Source organism: Myotis nattereri (genome assembly GCF_964212035.1).
Source record: "Myotis nattereri genome assembly, chromosome: 7".
NCBI lineage: Eukaryota > Metazoa > Chordata > Mammalia > Chiroptera > Vespertilionidae > Myotis > Myotis nattereri.
The window spans coordinates 40,567,610-40,591,713 of NC_138082.1; the positions used below are offsets into that span (position 1 = coordinate 40,567,610).

At 42.1% G+C, this 24,104-nt stretch overlaps 1 protein-coding gene across 1 annotated transcript in view; it reads left to right on the top strand.

Annotated features, from left to right (window-relative positions):
• LOC308522075 (titin-like) overlaps positions 1–24,104 on the top strand; it is a 308,401-nt gene that overhangs the window by 252,105 nt on the left and 32,192 nt on the right. The window contains 12 exon segments of the mRNA XM_081095258.1: positions 853–1,140; positions 1,229–1,519; positions 1,610–1,897; positions 2,061–2,648; positions 2,740–2,844; positions 3,618–3,815; positions 3,906–4,202; positions 4,295–4,882; positions 4,973–5,275; positions 5,386–22,491; positions 23,059–23,355; positions 23,463–24,050. Coding sequence (XP_080951384.1) covers positions 853–1,140; positions 1,229–1,519; positions 1,610–1,897; positions 2,061–2,648; positions 2,740–2,844; positions 3,618–3,815; positions 3,906–4,202; positions 4,295–4,882; positions 4,973–5,275; positions 5,386–22,491; positions 23,059–23,355; positions 23,463–24,050 — 20,937 coding nt within the window.

Here is a 24,104-nt window from a genome sequence, read left to right on the forward strand (position 1 = left end):
ACTACCAGGAAGAATACATCGAGCTTTCTCATCGGTCATATTGTAAGGGGGCAGGGGACATGTGTAAACTCCCTTGTGTACATTTATTTGTTTATAGGCTTTGGAGTTGGTAATTCTAGGAATACATTTTTGGAGAGCTGGGTTGGTAATTTGTGGTATTGTGTAACAGGCCAAATGGAATGCAAAGTGATTTGTGGTTTTGAAAAGCTTTTCATACTTACATGAGAATGACATGTCTTCAAAAGAGTGTGGAATATAGGAATTTTATTCTGAGCATAAGGAGATTTTTTAACTAAGTAGTGAGCTATTATTCTTACAGTTTTTTACTTTCTCTTCTAACCTACCCTTTTCCATAAATATAGATTGGAAGGCTGTCTGTCTTAATTTTTCTATTCACTTCTGGTCCATAACCAATTCTTCCTTTATTTTTGATTACTTACTTCTCATCCCCTATGTACTTTTATTCCTACAATGAAATAAAGAGAGTTAGAGTCTATAACAGAGTGCTTTCAGTGAATATAGATAAGAAAAGTAAGAGTAGACAAGAGCTGAAAACCAGCCATTTACCTTTAATATGCAGAGTGTGAGAGTATGGAAGGTGTATGAGAAGATCCTCCAGGGAAAACTTGGATTAGCCTGTAGGATATTGGAAAATAGTAAGATCAACAATTGCTACTGAGTATTGAAACTGTTGACAAAAGTTTTGAGGATTAAATTAAGGATTTTTTTTTTTTTAAGAACAAGAAATCAGTTCTAGAAAAGAAACATATTTTAGGAGTGGTTAAGTCTAGTCTTTGGAAATATGTTTGACCCATTAAATTATTTAACTTTCTTCACTCCAAAATTAAACAGTTCCACCTGAGGGAGAACTGGATGCTGATTTGAGGAAGACAATTATATTACGTGCTGGCGTTACATTGAGACTATATGTACCAGTAAAAGGACGTCCACCTCCAAAGATCACTTGGTCTAAACCGGATGCCAATCTAAGAGAAAGGATTGGACTGGACATAAAGTCAACTGACTTTGACACTTTCTTGCGCTGTGAAAATGTGAACAAATATGATGCAGGAAAATATATCTTGACTCTGGAGAACAGCTGTGGTAAAAAGGAATATACCATTGTGGTGAAAGTGCTGGGTACGTTTGTTTGAAACAAAATCATACATGTTTAAAATGCAATTCTATACCTTTTTTACATATTTACTTCTTACTTACCATTTACCAGATACTCCCGGGCCACCTGTCAATGTGACTGTTAAGGAAATATCCAAAGATTCTGCTTATATTACTTGGGATCCTCCCATTATTGATGGTGGAAGCCCCATCATAAACTATGTGGTAGAAAAGCGTGACGCAGAGAGGAAGTCCTGGTCTACAGTGGCAACGGAGTGCCCCAAAACAAGCTTCAGGGTATCTAACTTGGAGGAGGGAAAGTCCTACTTCTTCAGGGTGTTTGCTGAAAATGAGTACGGCATTGGTGATCCCGGTGAAACACGCGATGCCGTCAAAGCTTCCGGTGAGCAGATGAGATGCTACCCTGTCACTTTGAGTGACATCTTACCTTGGTTATCTGGGGCTTAGGCTTACCGTTTCTCCTTCGCTTTAGAAACCCCGGGACCAGTTGTGGATCTGAAAGTGAGATCTGTAAATAAGTCATCTTGTACCATCGGCTGGAAAAAGCCTCGCAGCGATGGTGGAAGTAGGATTACCGGATATGTAGTCGATTTCCTAACTGACGAAAATAAGTGGCAACGAGTTATGCAAGCATTAAACTTACAGTACTTTGCAAAAGATTTGATTGAAGGGAAGGAATATACCTTCAGGGTGAGTGCTGAGAATGAAAATGGAGAAGGAACCCCGAGTGAAATCGTTGTCGTGGCAAAGGATGATGTTGGTAAGCCTTTTGCCCTGCACCTTCATTTTCTCTTTATTGTCAGCAAAAATACACTCTTGAGCCTTACTCAACTGACTTCTATATAAGTTCTTTACAAACCATAGCAATATAAAAAGTTAACTGCTGGTCTTAAAAATAAAAATTTATCTCTGCTGTTTCCCAGTGGCTCCTGACCTTGACTTAAAGGATCTACCTGATTTGTGCTACTTGGCCAAAGAAAACAGCAACTTCCGTCTTAAGATCCCCATAAAAGGCAAGCCAACCCCATCGGTGTCCTGGAAGAAAGGGGAAGACCCTCTAGCAACTGACACAAGAGTCAGTGTGGAGTCATCTGCAGTTAACACCACCCTTGTCGTACGCGACTGCCAAAAATCTGATGCCGGAAAATACACGATCACACTGAAAAATGTCGCTGGCACGAAGGAAGGAACTCTCTCTATAAAAGTTGTTGGCAAACCTGGCATCCCCACTGGGCCAATCAAATTTGATGAGGTCACAGCAGAAGCCATAACCTTAAAGTGGGGTCCTCCCAAAGACGACGGAGGCTCTGAAATCACCAACTATATCCTGGAGAAGAGAGACTCTGTAAACAACAAGTGGGTGACCTGTGCCTCGGCTGTCCAGAAAACCACCTTCAGAGTCACCAGGCTTCATGAGGGTATGGAGTACACCTTCAGGGTCAGTGCCGAAAACAAATACGGTGTAGGAGAGGGCCTGAAGTCGGAACCAATTGTCGCTAAACATCCTTTCGGTGAGTGTCTCAGTGTCAGGAAATATAAAGCAAAATGTGGTTTTGAAGAAGTTTCTTATTATAAATCTTCCATTGCCATATATTTTCCTAGATGTGCCCGATGCTCCCCCACCTCCCAATATTGTGGATGTCAGACATGACTCGGTAGCTCTAACCTGGACGGACCCCAGGAAAACCGGTGGCTCTCCAATTACAGGTGTTTATTTTGCTCTTATCCTCCAGCTTTCACATTAATGTTTCCTCCAAACCTTCCTCCCTGAAAACAAGTTGAATGTGTTTATATAGCACTGTCTGCCTTTGTGCACTTTCCTTTCAGTACATCATCATTCAATACATTAAGCATTAATTAAATGAATTCATTAAGCTAATGCTTAACTTCATTGGAACCCTCCTAATATAATAGTTTATAAAGAAAGGCTTTCTTAGTGATAATATCATTTTTTGTAAGTTAAAATTTTTCAACAAAAGGTACAATAAATAAATATGCATATTCCAAGAGAAAAAAAAATGGCATTATGCCTACATAATAAAAGTGTATATGTTAGGAGACATATGTAATACTTTAAACCAGGGGTGGGCAAACTTTTTGACTCAAGGGCCACAATGGGTTCTTAAACTGGACCGGAGGGCCGGAACAAAAGCATGGATGGAGTGTTTGTGTGAACTAATATAAATTCAAAGTAAACATCATTACATAAAAGTGTACGGTCTTTTTTTTTCTTTTTTAGTTTTATTCATTTCAAACGGGCCGGATCCGGCCCGCGGGCCGTAGTTTGCCCACGGCTGCTTTAAACAATAAAGAATTTAAATTTAAAAAAATAGTAAAAAACAAAAGTATAGATGTTAACAAGAATGATTATCTCACATATCCATATATAAGTTATTTGAGCAAAAACACATATAGTGTTTCAAAATCAGGCTACATTTGTAAGTTCTATCTGAATTGACACAGCACTGGGTCTCTTGTAGGGTATCATATCGAGTTCAAGGAAAGAAACAGCCTTTTGTGGAAGAGAGCGAACAAGACTCCTATTAGGATGAAAGACTTCAGAGTGACAGGATTAACTGAAGGTCTGGAATATGAGTTCCGAGTGATGGCAATCAATTTAGCAGGAGTAGGCAAGCCAAGCCTGCCATCAGAGCCTGTCGTGGCACTTGATCCCATTGGTAAGTCATTATATGAAGGAAAACCCAGGTGCATTTCTTTGCATGAAATAAACCACGTTGGTATTTGACTGTTTTCCCCCCATGTTTTAGATCCTCCTGGCAAGCCTGAGGTTATCAGTGTAACAAGGAACTCAGTGACTCTCATTTGGACTGAGCCCAAATACGATGGTGGTCATAAGCTGACTGGATACATAGTGGAGAAGCGGGACCTACCTTCCAAATCTTGGATGAAAGCGAACCATGTTAATGTCCCCGATTGTGTCTTTACTGTAACTGACCTTGTGGAAGGTGGAAAATATGAATTCAGAATTAGAGCAAAGAATACAGCAGGTGCTATCAGTGCCCCATCAGAAAGTACGGGAACCATTATTTGCAAGGATGAATATGGTAGGTCTGTTTTACTTTTTGTGCACATTAAAAACATCAACTTACGCCTCCTTCCTTTTCTGATGAAAATGTAATTTTTTTTTTCTTTGCAGAGGCACCAACCATTGTCCTTGATCCTACAATAAAAGATGGGCTAACAGTGAAAGCAGGAGAGACCATTGTTTTGAGCGCCATTAGCATTCTTGGCAAACCCCTTCCAAAGTCAAACTGGTCCAAGGCAGGAAAAGACATTAGACTATCAGATGTCGTTCAGATCACTTCCACCCCAACATCTTCCATGCTTGCTGTCAAGTATGCCACTAGAAAAGATGCGGGTGAATACACCATCACTGCTACCAATCCTTTTGGCACGAAGGAGGAACATGTGAAGGTAACAGTTCTTGACGTACCTGGTCCCCCAGGTCCCATTGAAATCAGTAATGTTTCTGCTGAAAAAGCAACACTCACATGGACACCTCCCTTGGAAGACGGCGGCTCACCAATTAAGTCCTATGTTCTGGAAAAGAGGGAAACCAGCCGACTCTTGTGGACAGTGGTTGCTGAAGATATTCAGTCTTGCAGGCACGTGGCCACCAAACTCATCCAAGGAAATGAGTACCTCTTCCGGGTCTCGGCTGTAAACCAGTATGGCAAAGGAGAACCGGTGGAGTCTGAACCTGTCAAAATGGTAGACAGATTTGGTAGGTACAGCATGTGAGGGAAGTGATGGGTAAATACTTAACGGCAGAGTTTAGGAAACAGGATTTCTCATAAATCTGCTTCCTTTTCAGGTCCCCCTGGCCCTCCTGAAAAACCAGAGGTATCAAATGTCACTAAAAACACTGCCACTGTCAGTTGGAAAAGACCAGCTGACGATGGTGGTAGTGAGATCACAGGATATCATGTGGAAAGGCGAGAAAAGAAAAGCTTGCGATGGGTGAGGGCAACAAAGACACCAGTCTCCGACCTCAGATGCAAAGTCACAGGACTCCAGGAAGGAAACACCTACGAGTTCCGCGTCAGTGCAGAAAACAGAGCAGGAATTGGTCCTCCTAGTGAGGCTTCAAATCTTGTTTTAATGAAAGATGCAGCATGTTAGTATTTACCTTTTCAACCCAGCTCATTTGAGGGTGCAAATATTTTATATAATTTAGCTAAAAGTCAAACTCCTAATACATATTTTGGTGTCTTGGTTTCCTTTCAGATCCTCCAGGACCACCTACAAATGCACGTGTCACTGATACTACGAAGAAATCTGCCTCTTTAGCATGGGGCAAGCCTCATTATGATGGTGGACTTGAAATCACTGGCTATATCGTAGAGCATCAAAAAGTAGGAGAGGAGGCCTGGATAAAAGATACCACAGGAACTGCCCTCAGAATCACTCAGTTTGTTGTCCCTGATCTTCAGACTAAAGAAAAATACAATTTTAGAATCAGTGCCATCAATGATGCAGGTGTTGGGGAGCCAGCAGTGGTTCCAGATGTTGAAATTGTAGAAAGGGAAATGGTTCCTGATTTCGAACTAGATGCTGAGCTTCGAAGAACACTTGTTGTTAGAGCAGGACTCAGTATTAGAATATTTGTGCCAATCAAAGGTCGTCCTGCTCCTGAAGTGACATGGACCAAAGATGATATCAACCTGAAAACCCGAGCAAACATTGAAAACACAGAGTCATTCACTCTTCTGATTATCCCAGAGTGCAACAGATATGACACCGGTAAATTTGTGATGACTATCGAAAACCCCGCCGGGAAGAAAAGTGGCTTTGTCAACGTCAGAGTCTTGGATACACCAGGACCCGTCCTTAACCTGAGGCCTACTGACATCACAAAGGACAGTGTCACCCTGCACTGGGACCTCCCTCTGGTGGATGGGGGCTCACGTATAACAAACTATATTGTGGAGAAACGAGAAGCAACACGGAAATCTTACACCACGGTCACCACTAAGTGCCATAAGTGCACATATAAAGTTACCGGCTTGACCGAAGGATGTGAATACTTCTTCAGAGTGATGGCTGAGAATGAATACGGAATTGGTGTCCCCACAGAAACAACAGAACCTGTGAAAGCCTCCGAAGCACCTTTACCTCCAGAAAGTCTGAACATCATGGACATAACCAAGAGCACAGTCAGCCTGGCATGGCCCAAACCAAAACACGATGGGGGCAGTAAGATCACTGGCTATGTGATTGAGGCCCAGAGGAAAGGCTCGGACCAGTGGACCCACATTACAACCGTGAAAGGGTTAGAATGTGTGGTGAGGAATCTCACTGAAGGCGAAGAATACACCTTCCAAGTGATGGCAGTGAACAGTGCAGGGCGAAGTGCCCCTAGAGAAAGCAGACCTGTCATTGTCAAGGAGCAGACAATGCTCCCAGAATTGGATCTCCGTGGCATTTATCAGAAATTAGTCATTGCCAGAGCTGGTGACAACATCAAAGTAGAAATTCCAGTGCTTGGTCGACCAAAGCCCACCGTGACATGGAAAAAAGGAGACCAGATTCTTAAACAGACACAGAGAGTTAATTTTGAAAATACAGCAACTTCAACCATCTTAAATATCAACGAGTGTGTAAGAAGTGATAGTGGACCCTACCCATTAACTGCAAAGAACATTGTAGGAGAGGTTGGTGATGTCATCACCATTCAAGTCCATGATATTCCAGGACCACCTACTGGCCCAATCAAATTCGATGAAGTTTCATCTGATTTTGTAACCTTCTCTTGGGACCCACCTGAGAACGATGGAGGGGTACCAATAAGCAACTATGTAATAGAAATGCGACAGACTGACAGTACTACATGGACTGAACTAGCAAGCACTGTTATTCGCACTACCTATAAAGCCACCCGCCTTACTACCGGAGTGGAATATCAATTCCGGGTAAGAGCTCAGAATAGATACGGAGTTGGACCAGGCATCACATCAGCATCAGTAGTTGCCAATTATCCATTTAAGGTTCCTGGGCCTCCTGGTACCCCTCAGGTAACTGCAGTTACCAAGGACTCAATGACAATTAGCTGGCATGAACCTCTCTCTGATGGTGGAAGCCCCATTTTAGGATATCACATTGAAAGAAAAGAACGAAATGGTATACTCTGGCAGAATGTGAGCAAAGCATTAGTACCAGGCAACATTTTCAAATCAACTGGACTTACAGATGGTATTGCTTATGAGTTCCGAGTGATTGCAGAAAACATGGCAGGCAAAAGCAAGCCAAGCAAGCCATCTGAGCCCATGCTTGCTTTGGATCCCATCGACCCACCTGGGAAACCAGTTCCTCTGAATATTACTAGACACACCGTGACACTTAAATGGGCTAAGCCAGAATATACTGGAGGCTTTAAAATTACTAGTTATATAGTTGAAAAGAGAGACCTCCCTAATGGACGGTGGCTGAAGGCCAACTTCAGCAACATTTTGGAGAATGAATTTACAGTCAGTGGCCTAACAGAAGATGCTGCATATGAATTCCGCGTGATTGCCAAAAATGCTGCTGGTGCTATTAGTCCACCATCTGAGCCATCAGATGCTATCACGTGCAGGGATGACATTGAAGCACCAAGGATCATGGTGGATATTAAATTTAAGGACACAATTATACTAAAAGCAGGTGAAGCATTCAAGCTGGAAGCTGATGTTTCAGGTCGCCCTCCTCCAACAATGGAATGGACCAAAGATGGAAAGGAGCTGGAAGGCACAGGGAAATTAGAAATAAAAATTTTAGATTTCTCTACTAATCTGGTAAACAAGGATTCATTAAGAAGGGATGGTGGTGCCTATACCCTTACAGCAACTAATCCTGGGGGTTTTGCCAAACATATTTTCAATGTCAAAGTTCTTGATAGACCAGGCCCACCGGAAGGACCCTTAGTTGTATCTGATGTGACATCAGAAAAATGTGTATTGTCCTGGTTGCCTCCACGGGATGATGGAGGTGCCAAAATTGATCATTATGTGGTTCAGAAACGTGAAACCAGCAGATTGGCATGGACAAATGTAGCCGCAGAAGTCCAAGTAACAAAACTAAAGGTTACTAAACTTTTGAAAGGCAATGAATACATCTTCCGCGTTATGGCAGTAAATAAATATGGAGTCGGAGAGCCACTGGAATCAGAGCCTGTGCTTGCAGTGGATCCTTATGGACCCCCTGATCCACCCAAAAACCCTGAAGTCACAACTATTACTAAAGATTCAATGGTTGTCTGCTGGGGACATCCTGACTCTGATGGTGGAAGCGAAATCATAAACTATATTGTGGAACGGCGTGATAAAGCTGGGCAACGCTGGGTGAAATGCAACAAAAAAACTGTTACCGATTTAAGATTTAAAGTGTCTGGACTGACCGAAGGACATGAATATGAGTTCAGGATTATGGCTGAGAATGCTGCTGGAATTAGTGCACCAAGCTCTACCAGTCCATTTTATAAGGCTTGTGATGCTGTGTTTAAACCTGGCCCACCAGGTAACCCACGTGTCCTAGATTCAAGCAGATCATCCATCTCAATTGCTTGGAATAAACCCATCTATGATGGCGGCTCCGAAATCACCGGGTATATGGTTGAGATTGCCCTTCCAGAGGAAGATGAATGGCAGATTGTCACTCCGCCAGCTGGTCTCAAGGCAACTTCTTACACCATCACCAATCTCATAGAGAATCAGGAGTATAAAATCCGGATCTATGCCATGAATTCTGAAGGAATTGGAGAACCTGCACTTGTTCCCGGAACTCCAAAGGCTGAAGACAGGTTGCTGCCTCCAGAGATTGAACTGGATGCTGACCTGCGCAAAGTTGTTACTATAAGAGCTTGTTGTACCCTGAGACTTTTTGTTCCAATCAAAGGCAGGCCTGCGCCTGAGGTGAAGTGGAGCCGGGAACATGGAGAATCACTGGATAAAGCTAGCATTGATTCCACCAGCTCTTACACCCTGCTTGTTGTTGGAAATGTTAACAGATTCGACAGCGGCAAATACATACTAACTATAGAAAACAGCTCAGGCAGCAAATCTGCATTTGTCAATGTTAGAGTGCTGGATACACCAGGCCCTCCACAGGATCTGAAGGTAAAGGAGGTCACTAAGACATCTGTCACACTGACATGGGAGCCTCCTCTCCTTGATGGAGGTTCCAAAATAAAGAACTACATTGTTGAAAAGCGGGAGTCAACAAGAAAAGCATATTCAACTGTTGCAACAAATTGCCACAAGACTTCCTGGAAGGTAGACCAGCTTCAAGAAGGCTGTAGTTACTATTTCAGGGTTCTTGCTGAAAATGAATATGGCATCGGGCTGCCTGCTGAAACTGCAGAATCTGTGAAAGCATCAGAACGACCTCTTCCTCCAGGAAAAATAACTTTGGTGGATGTCACAAGAAACAGCGTGTCGCTTTCTTGGGAGAAACCAGAGCATGATGGAGGCAGCCGAATTCTAGGCTATATTGTAGAGATGCAGAGCAAAGGTAGTGACAAATGGGTCACGTGTGCCACAGTCAAAGTCACTGAAGCCACTATAACTGGATTAATTCAGGGTGAAGAATACTCTTTCCGTGTTTCAGCTCAGAATGAAAAGGGCATCAGTGATCCTAGACAACTGAGTGTGCCAGTAATTGCCAAAGATCTTGTCATTCCACCAGCCTTCAAACTCCTCTTCAATACTTTCACTGTACTGGCAGGTGAAGACCTAAAAGTTGATGTTCCATTCATTGGACGCCCTCCACCAGCTGTAACCTGGCTTAAAGATGAGGTGCCACTGAAGCAGACAACTAGAGTAAATGCAGAGAGCACAGAAAATAATTCATTATTGACAATAAAGGAAGCCTGCCGCGAAGATGTTGGACATTACACGGTTAAACTGACAAACTCAGCTGGTGAAGCTACTGAAATTCTTAATGTTGTTGTTCTTGACAAACCAGGGCCTCCGACTGGACCAGTTAAAATAGATGAAGTGACGGCTGATAGTATTACTCTTTCCTGGGGCCCACCTAAATATGATGGTGGAAGTTCTATCAATAATTACATTGTAGAAAAACGGGACACTTCCACCACCACCTGGCAAATTGTGTCAGCTACTGTTGCAAGGACAACAATAAAAGCTTGCAGATTAAAGACTGGATGTGAATATCAGTTTAGGATTGCAGCTGAAAACAGATATGGAAAGAGCACCTACCTCAATTCAGAGCCTATTGTAGCCCAGTATCCATTCAAAGTTCCTGGTCCTCCTGGCACACCATTTGTAACACTCTCCTCCAAGGACAGCATGGAAGTACGATGGAACGAGCCAGTCAATGATGGAGGTAGCAAAGTCATTGGCTATCATCTAGAACGCAAGGAAAGAAATAGCATCCTCTGGGTTAAGTTGAATAAAACGCCTATTCCTCAAACCAAGTTTAAAACAACTGGCCTCGAGGAAGGCATTGAATATGAATTTAGAGTCTCTGCAGAGAACATCGTGGGCATTGGCAAGCCAAGCAAAGTGTCAGAATGCTACGTAGCTCGTGACCCATGTGATCCACCAGGGCGGCCAGAGGCAATCATTGTCACACGGAATTCTGTGACTCTTCAGTGGAAGAAACCCACCTATGATGGTGGAAGCAAGATCACTGGTTATATTGTTGAGAAGAAAGAACTACCTGAGGGCCGTTGGATGAAAGCCAGTTTTACAAATGTCATTGACACTCAGTTTGAAGTAACTGGCCTGGTGGAAGATCATAGGTATGAGTTCCGGGTTATAGCCCGAAATGCTGCGGGAGTGTTGAGCGAGCCATCAGAAAGCACAGGAGCAATAACAGCAAGAGATGAGGTAGACCCACCACGAATAAGTATGGATCCCAAATACAAAGAAACAATTGTGGTCCATGCTGGTGAATTCTTCAAGATTGATGCAGATGTTCATGGCAAACCAATACCAACTACTCAGTGGCTAAAAGGTGATCAGGAGCTATCAAATACAGCTCGACTAGAAATAAAGAGCACTGACTTTGCCACCAGTCTCAGTGTAAAGGATGCAGTACGCGTTGACAGTGGAAATTACATACTGAAGGCCAAAAATGTTGCAGGCGAGAGATCAGTTACTGTAAATGTCAAAGTTCTTGATAAACCAGGGCCACCTGAAGGACCTGTTGTTATAACAGGAGTGACAGCAGAAAAATGCACACTGGCTTGGAAACCCCCACTACAGGATGGTGGGAGTGATATCATAAATTATATTGTGGAAAGGAGAGAAACCAGCCGCTTAGTTTGGACTGTGGTTGATGCCAATGTGCAAACTCTCAGCTGCAAGGTGACTAAGCTTCTTGAAGGCAATGAATATATGTTCCGTATAATGGCTGTAAACAAATACGGTGTTGGCGAACCTCTTGAATCTGAGCCAGTAATTGCTAAGAATCCATTTGTAGTACCAGATGCACCAAAGGCTCCAGAAATCACGGCAGTGACCAAGGACTCAATGATTGTTGTATGGGAAAGGCCAGCATCTGATGGTGGCAGTGAAATTCTTGGATATGTTCTTGAAAAACGAGATAAAGAGGGCATCCGGTGGACAAGATGCCACAAACGCTTGATCGGGGAATTGCGCTTGAGGGTAACTGGACTCATAGAAAATCACAGTTATGAATTCAGAGTGTCAGCTGAGAATGCTGCTGGACTTAGTGAACCAAGCCCACCTTCCGCTTACCAAAAGGCTTGTGATCCTATTTATAAACCAGGGCCTCCAAACAATCCAAAAGTCACAGATATTACCAGGTCTTCTGTCTTCCTTTCTTGGAGCAAACCAATATACGATGGTGGCTGTGAAATTCAAGGATACATTGTGGAACAGTGTGATGTGAGTGACGGTGAATGGACAATGTGCACTCCGCCAACTGGAATCAATAAGACAAACTTAGAAGTAGAGAAGCTGTTGGAAAAGCATGAGTACAACTTCCGCATCTGTGCTGTTAATAAAGCTGGAGTTGGAGAACATGCTGATGTCCCTGGACCTATTCTAGTCGAAGAAAAATTGGAAGCACCAGACATTGATCTTGACCTAGAACTAAGGAAAATTATAAATATAAGGGCAGGTGGCTCCTTAAGGTTATTTGTTCCTATTAAAGGTCGTCCTACACCAGAAGTGAAATGGGGGAAAATGGATGGTGAAATCCGAGATGCTGCTATAATTGATGTCACTAGCAGTTTCACCTCTCTTGTTCTTGACAATGTCAACCGATATGATAGTGGAAAATATACACTCACCTTAGAAAACAGCAGTGGAACAAAGTCTGCCTTTGTTACTGTGAGAGTCCTAGACACACCAAGTCCACCTGTAAACCTGAAAGTCACAGATATCACCAAGGACTCAGTATCAATTACATGGGAACCTCCTCTGCTGGATGGTGGCTCCAAAATAAAAAATTACATTGTTGAGAAACGCGAAGCCACAAGAAAATCATATGCTGCAGTTGTAACAAATTGCCATAAGAATTCTTGGAAAATTGATCAACTCCAAGAAGGTTGCAGTTATTACTTTAGAGTCACAGCTGAAAATGAGTATGGTATTGGCCTTCCTGCCCGCACTGCTGATCCAATTAAGGTTGCAGAAGTCCCACAACCTCCAGGAAAAATAACTGTGGATGATGTCACCAGAAACAGTGTCTCCTTGAGTTGGACAAAGCCTGAACATGATGGTGGCAGTAAAATAATTCAGTATATTGTGGAAATGCAAGCTAAACACAGTGAGAAATGGTCAGAGTGTGCACGAGTCAAGTCCCTTGAAGCAGTAGTTTCCAACCTAACTCAGGGAGAAGAATATCTTTTTAGAGTTGTTGCTGTAAATGAAAAGGGAAGAAGTGATCCTAGGTCCCTTGCAGTTCCAATAGTTGCCAAAGATCTGGTCATTGAGCCAGATGTAAGACCTGCATTCAATAATTATAGTGTACAGGTTGGACAAGATTTGAAAATAGAAGTGCCAATTTCTGGACGTCCTAAGCCAACCATTACATGGACTAAAGATGGTGCTCCACTGAAGCAGACTACAAGAATCAATGTTACAGATTCACTTGACCTCACTGTACTCAGTATTAAAGAAACTCATAAGGATGATGGTGGACATTATGGAATCACAGTTGCTAATATTGTTGGTCAGAAAACAGCATCCATTGAAATTATAACTCTAGATAAACCTGATCCTCCACAAGGACCTGTTAAATTTGATGAAGTCAGTGCCGAAAGTATTACATTATCTTGGAACCCTCCATTATATACCGGGGGTTGCCAGATCACCAACTACATTGTTCAGAAAAGAGATACAACCACCACGGTATGGGATGTTGTTTCTGCTACTGTTGCCAGAACTACACTCAAAGTAACCAAACTGAAAACTGGTACGGAATACCAATTCAGAATATTTGCTGAAAACAGATATGGACAAAGCTTTGGCTTGGATTCTAGTCCAATTGTAGCTCAATATCCCTACAAAGAACCTGGCCCTCCAGGCACACCATTTGTCACAGCCATTTCCAAAGAGTCCATGGTTGTACAGTGGCATGAGCCAATCAATAATGGTGGAAGCCCAGTTATAGGTTACCACCTTGAAAGAAAGGAAAGAAATAGTATTTTGTGGACAAAAGTCAACAAAACTATTATTCATGACACCCAGTTTAAAGCAGTCAATCTTGAAGAAGGCATTGAATATGAATTCAGAGTTTATGCTGAAAATATTGTTGGTGTAGGCAAAGCAAGCAAGAATTCTGAATGCTATGTAGCCAGAGATCCCTGTGACCCACCAGGAACCCCAGAAGCAATAATTGTTAAAAGAAATGAGATCACTTTACAATGGACCAAACCCGTATATGATGGTGGAAGTATGATTACAGGTTACATTGTAGAAAAACGTGATTTGCCTGAGGGTCGTTGGATGAAAGCTAGTTTCACAAATGTCATTGAAACTCAATTTACTGTGTCAGGCCTTACTGAAGATCAAAGATATGAATTCAGAGTCATTGCAAAGAATGCAGCTGGTACAGTAAGTAAACCCTCTGACAGTACTGGACCAATAACTGCCAAGGATGAGGTTGAACTCCCACGAATTTCAATGGATCCAAAATTCAGAGACACAATTGTGGTAAATGCCGGAGAAACATTCAGGCTTGAGGCTGATGTCCGTGGAAAGCCCCTGCCTACCATTGAGTGGTTAAGAGGAGATAAAGAAGTTGAAGAATCTGCTAGATGTGAAATAAAAAACACAGATTTCAAGGCTTTACTTATTATAAAAGATGCCATTAGAATTGATGGTGGACAGTATATTTTAAGAGCTTCCAATGTTGCAGGTTCTAAGTCATTCCCGGTAAATGTGAAAGTGTTAGATAGGCCGGGACCTCCAGAAGGACCAGTTCAGGTTACTGGAGTCACTGCTGAAAAATGCACTTTAACATGGTCTCCACCGCTACAAGATGGTGGCAGTGACATTTCTCACTATGTTGTTGAAAAGAGAGAAACCAGTCGGCTTGCCTGGACTGTTGTTGCTTCCCAAGTTGTGACCAACTCTCTGAAAGTAACCAAACTCTTAGAAGGAAATGAATATATTTTCCGTATAATGGCTGTCAACAAATATGGTGTTGGAGAGCCTTTGGAATCTGCACCAGTACTGATGAAAAATCCATTTGTGCTCCCTGGACCACCAAAAAGCCTGGAAGTCACGAACATTGCCAAGGACTCCATGACTGTCTGTTGGAACCGTCCAGATAGTGATGGTGGAAGTGAGATTATTGGTTACATCGTAGAGAAAAGAGACAGAAGTGGCATTAGGTGGATAAAATGTAATAAACGCCGCATTACAGATTTGCGTCTAAGAGTAACAGGATTAACAGAAGATCATGAGTATGAATTCCGAGTCTCTGCAGAAAATGCTGCTGGAGTTGGAGAACCAAGTCCAGCGACAGTTTATTATAAGGCTTGTGATCCTGTGTTTAAACCTGGCCCACCCACCAATGCACACACTGTAGACACCACTAAAAATTCAATTACAGTTGCCTGGGGTAAACCCATCTATGATGGTGGCAGTGAGATCCTGGGATATGTAGTAGAAATCTGTAAAGCAGACGAAGAAGAATGGCAAATAATTACTCCACCAACTGGCCTGAAAGCCACTCGATTTGAAATTTCAAAACTCATTGAACACCAAGAGTATAAAATACGAGTCTGTGCCCTCAATAAAGTCGGCTTAGGTGAGGCTACATCTGTTCCTGGTACTGTGAAACCAGAAGATAAACTTGAAGCACCTGAACTTGACCTTGATTCTGAATTAAGGAAAGGGATTGTTGTAAGAGCTGGTGGGTCTGCCAGAATTCACATTCCATTCAAAGGCCGTCCAACACCTGAGATCACTTGGTCTCGAGAGGAAGGAGAATTCACAGATAAGGTTCAAATTGAAAAGGGTGTAAACTATACCCATCTATCAATAGATAACTGTGATAGAAATGATGCTGGAAAATATATTCTCAAGCTGGAAAACAGCAGTGGATCTAAATCTGCTTTTGTGACTGTGAAAGTTCTGGATACCCCAGGACCACCACAGAACTTGACAGTCAAAGAAGTGAAAAAAGACTCTGTCATCTTGGTGTGGGAACCACCCATCATTGATGGAGGTGCAAAGATCAAGAACTATGTTATTGACAAACGTGAGTCAACCAGAAAAGCGTATGCTAATGTGAGCAATAAATGCAGCAAAACAAGCTTTAAAGTCGAGAATCTTACAGAAGGATCCATTTATTACTTTAGAGTTATGGCTGAAAATGAATTTGGAGTTGGTGTTCCAGTAGAAACTGTCGATGCTGTGAAAGCTGCTGAACCTCCTTCCCCACCAGGAAAGGTTACACTCACTGATGTGTCTCAGACCAGTGCGTCACTTATGTGGGAGAAACCTGAACATGATGGTGGTAGCAGAATCCTGGGGTATGTTGTTGAAATGCAGCCCAAGGGAACTGAAAAATGGAGTGTTGTGGCTGAATCCAAAGTCTGTAATGCAGTTGTTACTGGTTTGAGTTCTGGACAAGAGTATCAGTTCCGTGTCAAGGCTTACAATGAGAAAGGAAAAAGTGATCCAAGAGTGCTTGGTGTTCCAGTCATAGCCAAGGACTTGACTATACAGCCTAGTCTTAGGTTGCCATTCAACACATATACTGTCCAAGCTGGAGAAGATCTTAAAATCGAAATTCCAGTTATTGGCCGACCAAGACCTAAAATTTCATGGATCAAAGATGGGGAGACTCTTAAACAGACAACAAGAGTAAATATTGAGGAAACAGCTACTTCAACTATTTTGCACATTAAAGAAAGTAACAAAGATGACTTTGGAAAATACACCATAACAGCAACAAACAGTGCAGGTGAGGCAACAGAAAATCTCAGCGTTATCGTCTTGGAAAAGCCTGGACCTCCAGTTGGACCTGTTCGGTTTGATGAAGTTAGTGCAGACTTTGTGGTCATATCTTGGGAACCTCCAGCCTATACTGGTGGCTGCCAAATAAGCAACTACATTGTAGAAAAGCGCGATACAACCACTACCACTTGGCAAATGGTATCAGCAACAGTTGCAAGAACAACAATTAAAATAAGCAAACTGAGAACAGGCACAGAATACCAGTTTAGAATTTTTGCTGAAAACAGGTATGGAAAAAGTACCCCTCTGGATTCTAAACCAGTTGTTGTACAATATCCATTTAAAGTACCTGGACCACCTGGAACTCCTTTTGTGACATCCATCTCAAAAGATCAAATGCTTGTTCGGTGGCATGAGCCAGTTAATGATGGAGGTAGCAAAGTTATTGGCTACCATCTTGAACAGAAAGAGAAGAACAGCATTTTATGGATCAAATTAAATAAGAGTCCCATTCAAGATACCAAATTCAAAACAACTGGGCTTGATGAAGGCCTTGAGTATGAGTTCAAAGTTTCTGCTGAAAATATTGTTGGCATCGGTAAGCCTAGCAAAGTGTCCGAATGTTTTGTTGCTCGTGATCCATGTGACCCACCTGGTCGCCCTGAAGCCATTGTTATTACAAGAAACAGTGTCACACTAACATGGAAGAAACCTGCCTATGATGGTGGTAGCAAAATAACAGGTTACATTGTAGAGAAGAAAGACCTACCTGATGGCCGTTGGATGAAAGCCAGCTTTACCAATGTATTAGAAACTGAATTTACAGTGAGTGGACTTGTAGAAGACCAAAGATATGAATTTAGAGTAATTGCAAGAAATGCAGCTGGCAACTTTAGTGAACCATCTGAAAGCACGGGTGCCATCACTGCAAGAGATGAAATTGATGCACCAAATGCCTCATTGGATCCAAAATATAGAGATGTCATCATTGTTCACGCAGGAGAGACTTTTGTCCTTGAAGCTGATATCCGCGGCAAACCTATACCTGATATTGTTTGGTTAAAAGATGGAAAAGAGCTTGAAGAAACAGCGGCTAGGATGGAAATCAAATCTACTCTTCAGAAAACAACTCTCATTGTCAAAGACTGCATACGTACTGATGGAGGACAATACATTCTGAAACTGAGCAATGTAGGTGGTACAAAGTCTATACCAATCACTGTAAAGGTACTTGACAGGCCAGGGCCTCCTGAAGGGCCTCTCAAAGTTTCTGGGGTTACTGCTGAAAAATGCTACCTGGCATGGAACCCACCTTTACAAGACGGCGGTGCTAATATTTCACATTACATCATTGAAAAGAGAGAGACAAGCAGACTTTCCTGGACCCAGGTTTCAACTGAGGTACAGGCTCTTAACTACAAAGTCACCAAACTTCTTCCTGGTAATGAGTACATTTTCCGGGTCATGGCTGTTAATAAGTATGGCATAGGAGAGCCCTTGGAATCTGAGCCTGTCATAGCCTGTAATCCTTACAAACCACCAGGTCCTCCTTCACCACCTGAAGTCTCAGCAATCACCAAAGATTCTATGGTGGTAACATGGACACGCCCAGTGGATGATGGAGGTGCTGAAATTGAGGGTTATATTCTTGAAAAACGAGATAAGGAAGGCATCAGATGGATCAAGTGTAACAAGAAAACACTAACAGACCTCCGAATGAGGGTAACTGGCCTCACCCAAGGTCATTCCTATGAATTCAGAGTTGCAGCTGAAAATGCAGCTGGTGTGGGTGAACCTAGTGAGCCATCTGTTTTCTATCGTGCATGTGATGCTTTGTACCCACCAGGTCCACCAAGTAACCCAAAAGTGACAGACACTTCCAGGTCCTCTGTCTCCCTCGCATGGAATAAGCCAATTTACGATGGTGGTGCACCTGTTAAGGGCTATGTTATTGAAGTCAAAGAAGCCACTGCTGATGAATGGACCACTTGCACTCCACCAACAGGATTACAAGGAAAGCAGTTCACTGTGACTGAGCTTAAAGAAAATACTGAATATAATTTCCGTATTTGTGCCATCAATTCTGAAGGTGTAGGTGAACCTGCAACTATACCTGGTTCAGTTGTTGCTCAAGATCGGCTAGAGCCACCAGAAATAGAACTTGATGCTGATCTCAGGAAGGTGGTCATTCTCCGGGCAAGCACTACTTTACGCTTATTTGTCACTATCAAAGGTCGACCGGAACCTGAAGTTAAATGGGAAAAGGCTGATGCCGTCCTCACTGAGAGGGCCCAGATTGAGGTGACCAGTTCATATACAATGTTGGTCATTGATAATGTTACCAGATTTGACAGTGGCCGGTATAATCTGACACTAGAAAATAACAGTGGCTCCAAAACAGCTTTTGTTAATGTCAGAGTTCTTGACTCACCAAGTGCCCCGGTGAATCTGACTGTCAGAGAAGTGAAGAAAGACTCAGTGACGTTGTCTTGGGAACCACCACTTATTGATGGAGGAGCTAAGATTACAAACTACATCGTCGAAAAACGAGAAGCTACAAGGAAAGCATATGCTACCATGACAAACAATTGCACTAAGAACACTTTTAAAATTGAAAATCTACAAGAAGGATGTTCTTACTACTTCCGAGTCTTGGCATCCAATGAATATGGGATTGGTTTGCCAGCTGAAACAACTGAACCCATCAAAGCTTCTGAACCACCCCTCCCACCTGGAAGAGTAACTCTTGTTGATGTGACTCGTAACACAGCTACCATTAAGTGGGAAAAACCAGAAAGTGACGGTGGCAGCAAAATTACTGGTTATGTAGTTGAAATGCAGACTAAAGGGAGTGAGAAATGGAGCACTTGCACACAAGTGAAGACTCTAGAAGCAACTATATCTGGCCTAACTACAGGAGAAGAGTATGTCTTCAGGGTAGCTGCAGTTAATGAAAAAGGAAGAAGTGATTCAAGACAACTTGGAGTGCCAGTAATTGCAAGGGATATTGAAATAGAGCCTTCAGTTGAGCTTCCTTTCAATACTTTCAATGTAAAGGCTAGAGACCAACTTAAGATTGATATTCCATTCAAAGGAAGACCCCAACCTACTATAAGCTGGAAAAAAGATGACCAGATTCTTAAGGAGACAACCAGAGTCAATGTTACTTCTTCAAAGACTGTAACATCACTGTCTATTAAGGAAGCTTCAAGGGAAGATGTTGGAACTTACGAATTATGTGTTTCAAACAGTGCTGGATCCATCACAGTTCCTATTACAGTAATTGTCCTTGACAAACCAGGACCTCCAGGACCTATACACATTGATGAGGTTAGCTGTGACAATATAACTATTTCTTGGAGTCCTCCAGAATATGATGGTGGCTGCCAAATTAGCAATTATATTGTTGAAAAGAGAGAAACTACTTCCACAACATGGCATGTAGTTTCACAAACAGTTGTAAGAACATCCATTAAAATAGTGCGTCTGACAACAGGAAGTGAGTATCAGTTCCGTGTTTGTGCAGAAAACCGCTATGGAAAGAGCTCCTACAGTGAATCTTCAGTTGTTGTTGCAGAGTATCCATTCAGTCCCCCAGGGCCTCCTGGTACGCCTAAAGTTGTGCATGCCACAAAATCTACCATGATGGTCAGCTGGCAAGTACCAGTTAATGATGGAGGAAGTCAAGTAATTGGATATCACCTTGAGTATAAAGAAAGAAGCAGCATTCTTTGGTCAAAAGCAAATAAAATTCTCATCCCCAATACTCAAATGAAAGTCTCTGGCCTTGATGAAGGACTGATGTATGAGTACCGTGTATATGCTGTGAATATTGCTGGAATCGGTAAATGCAGTAAAGCTTGTGAACCAGTTCCTGCACGAGATCCCTGTGACCCTCCTGGACAACCTGAAGTCACAAATATCACAAGAAAATCCGTGTCACTTAAATGGTCTAAACCACGTTATGATGGTGGCGCTAAGATCACAGGATACATTATTGAACGTAGAGAACTACCAGATGGCCGGTGGCTGAAGTGCAATTTTACTAACGTACAAGAAACATACTTTGAAGTCACTGAACTTACTGAAGATCAGCGTTATGAATTCCGGGTTTTTGCAAGGAATGCTGCTGACTCAGTTAGTGAACCCTCTGAATCCACTGGACCTATTACAGTTAAAGATGATGTTGAGGCTCCAAGAATTATGATGGATGTCAAGTTCCGAGATGTTATTGTTGTCAAAGCTGGAGAAGTCCTTAAGATAAATGCTGACATTGCAGGGCGACCTCTGCCAGTAGTTTCCTGGACCAAGGATGGTATAGAAATTGAAGAAAGAGCAAGAATAGAAATTGTCTCAACGGACTATAATACTTTGTTAACAGTGAAAGACTGTGTCAGACGAGACACTGGGCAGTATGTACTAACACTGAAGAATGTTGCAGGAACTCGGTCCATGGCAGTTAATTGCAAAGTACTTGATAAGCCCGGCCCACCAGCAGGACCGATTGAGATAAATGGCCTCACCTCTGAAAAATGCTCTCTTTCCTGGGGACCTCCTCAAGAAGATGGCGGTGCAAGTATCGACCATTACATTGTAGAAAAACGTGAAACAAGCCGCCTTGCATGGACAATTTGTGAAGGAGAGTTAAAGACAACATCCTGTAAAATAACCAAATTACTCAAAGGCAATGAATACATCTTTAGAGTAACAGGTGTTAATAAATATGGTGTTGGTGAGCCCCTAGAGAGCGTGGCTGTAAAGGCCCTAGACCCATTTACAGTCCCAAGTCCTCCCACATCTTTGGAAATTACATCTGTGACCAAAGAGTTCATGACACTTTGCTGGTCGAGACCTGAGAGTGATGGCGGGAGTGAGATCTCTGGATATATCATTGAAAGGCGAGAGAAAAGTGGTCTACGATGGGTGCGTGTAAACAAAAAACCAGTTTATGATTTGAGAGTGAAAGCAACAGGACTCCGGGAAGGATGTGAATATGAGTATAGGGTTTTTGCAGAAAACGCTGCTGGCCTAAGCCTTCCAAGTGAAGCCTCTCCCTTAATTCGGGCAGAAGATCCAGTGTTCTTACCATCTCCTCCATCCAAACCGAAAGTTGTAGACTCTGGCAAGACAAATATAACTATTAGCTGGGTTAAGCCTTTATTTGATGGTGGGGCCCCAATAACTGGATACACTGTAGAATACAAAACATCCGATGAAACTGACTGGACAGTTGCCATTCAGAGCTTAAGAGGCACCGAATATACAATAAATGGACTAACAACAGGAGCCGAATATATTTTCAGAGTAAGATCTGTCAATAAGGTGGGTGCTAGTGATCCCAGTGATAGTTCTGATCCCCAGATAGCAAAAGAAAGAGAAGAAGAACCTGTATTTGATCTTGACAGTGAAATGAAGAAGACCTTGATTGTCAAGGCTGGTGCCTCATTCACCATGACTGTGCCTTTCCGAGGAAGACCAGTACCCAATGTCTCCTGGAGTAAACCAGACACTGACCTCCGCATTCGAGCTTACATTGATTCCACAGACTCTCGTACCTCACTTACTATCGAAAATGCCAACCGAAATGATTCTGGAAAATACACATTAACAATTCAGAATCATTTGAATGCTGCTTCACTGACCTTAGTTGTCAAAGTTTTAGATTCTCCTGGTCCTCCAGCCAATATTTCTGTACATGATGTCACCAAAGAATCTGCTGTGTTATCCTGGGATGTGCCTGAAAATGATGGTGGAGCACCGGTGAAGAATTACCACATAGAAAAACGTGAGGCCAGTAAGAAAGCATGGGTCTCTGTAACCAACAATTGTAACCGCCTCTCCTACAAAGTTACCAACCTGCAAGAAGGGGCGATCTACTACTTCCGAGTCTTTGGAGAAAATGAGTTTGGTGTTGGTGCACCAGCTGAAACACAGGAAGGAGTAAAAATAACAGGTATGTTTTACGAACAAAGAAAATCTGCAAATTCATATTAATTTTCCTAGAATAGTGTGAATCATTCTAATTGCTATTTAATGTTAAATGTTTTTGGTTCACACCTCAAACAATTCATACGATGGCACAAAATGAAATCTCTAATAGAGAAAAATTGTATTGATAAAAATATAAGTAGAAAGTAATATAGCTAGAACTGGATAATGTATGTTAAATTTAAGCACAATTGAATTTGACTATGTATATAGCATAGGTGCGCAGAAATTACATGATGAAGTTTCTTACAAGATTGTTCATATTTTTCAATGTTATACTCATGATTAACCTATGATAAATTTTAGCTTTCATCTGTCATATGACACTTAATTTGAATTTGAATGCTATGACATGTAATGAATGGCAAAAGCTCAGAAGCCAAACTGGTCATATAAAAAGTAAGAAAGGCTCTAATCAGAGTAGATATATGGCCTTCATTTAAAATTTTTTCTCTTGACAATGCAGGAAGAATATACATGGATTAAAATGTTATAATAATCTTCCCTTTCCTTTGATATTTTGCTTTCTTAGAAAAACCAAGCCCACCTGAAAAACTTGGAGTAACAAGTGTATCCAAAGATAGTGTTTCCCTGGCCTGGTTGAAGCCAGAACACGATGGTGGAAGCAGAATTGTACACTATCTTGTTGAAGCACTAGAAAAAGGACAGAAAAATTGGGTGAAATGTGCCGTGGTAAAGTCAACTCATCACGTTGTTTCTAGTCTGAGGGAAAACTCTGAATACTTTTTCCGGGTGTTTGCTGAAAACCAAGCTGGTTTGAGTGACCCGAGAGAGCTGCTTCTTCCTGTTCTTGTTAAGGAGCAACTAGGTATGTCTAGTTTTATGTAGAAGAAAAATTTGAAATTATGTGCATGGATCTGAGTTCATCGTTAGAAATGTGTTTTCATCTTCATCTGCCATACTCTTCTTTTTTAGAACCACCTGAAATTGATATGAAGAATTTCCCAAGTCAGACTGTATATGTTAGAGCTGGTTCAAACCTTAAAGTTGACATTCCAATTTCTGGAAAACCATTGCCCAAAGTGACCTTATCAAGAGATGGTGTACCCCTGAAGGCAACCATGAGATTTAATACTGAAGTTACTGCTGAGAACCTAACCATTAATCTGAAAGAAAGCGCTGCTGCTGATGCTGGAAGATACGAGATCACAGCTGCCAACTCCAGTGGAACAACCAAAGCTTTTATTAACATCATTGTGCTAGACAGGCCTGGTCCCCCAACTGGCCCTGTTGTTATTAGTGATATAACTGAAGAAAGTGTGACTCTCAAATGGGAGCCACCTAAGTATGATGGCGGAAGTAATGTCACCAATTACATTGTACTTAAGAGAGAGACAAGTACAGCAGTATGGACTGAAGTGTCTGCCACAGTTGCAAGAACCATGATTAAAGTCATGAAATTGACCAAAGGAGAAGAATACCAATTCCGCATCAAGGCAGAAAACCGCTTTGGAATCAGTGATCATATAGATTCAGCTTATGTGGTTGTCAAACTACCCTACAGTAAGTTGTCAATTTTGGCAAAGATCCCAGGTTTTCGCTTACATAAATGTTTTA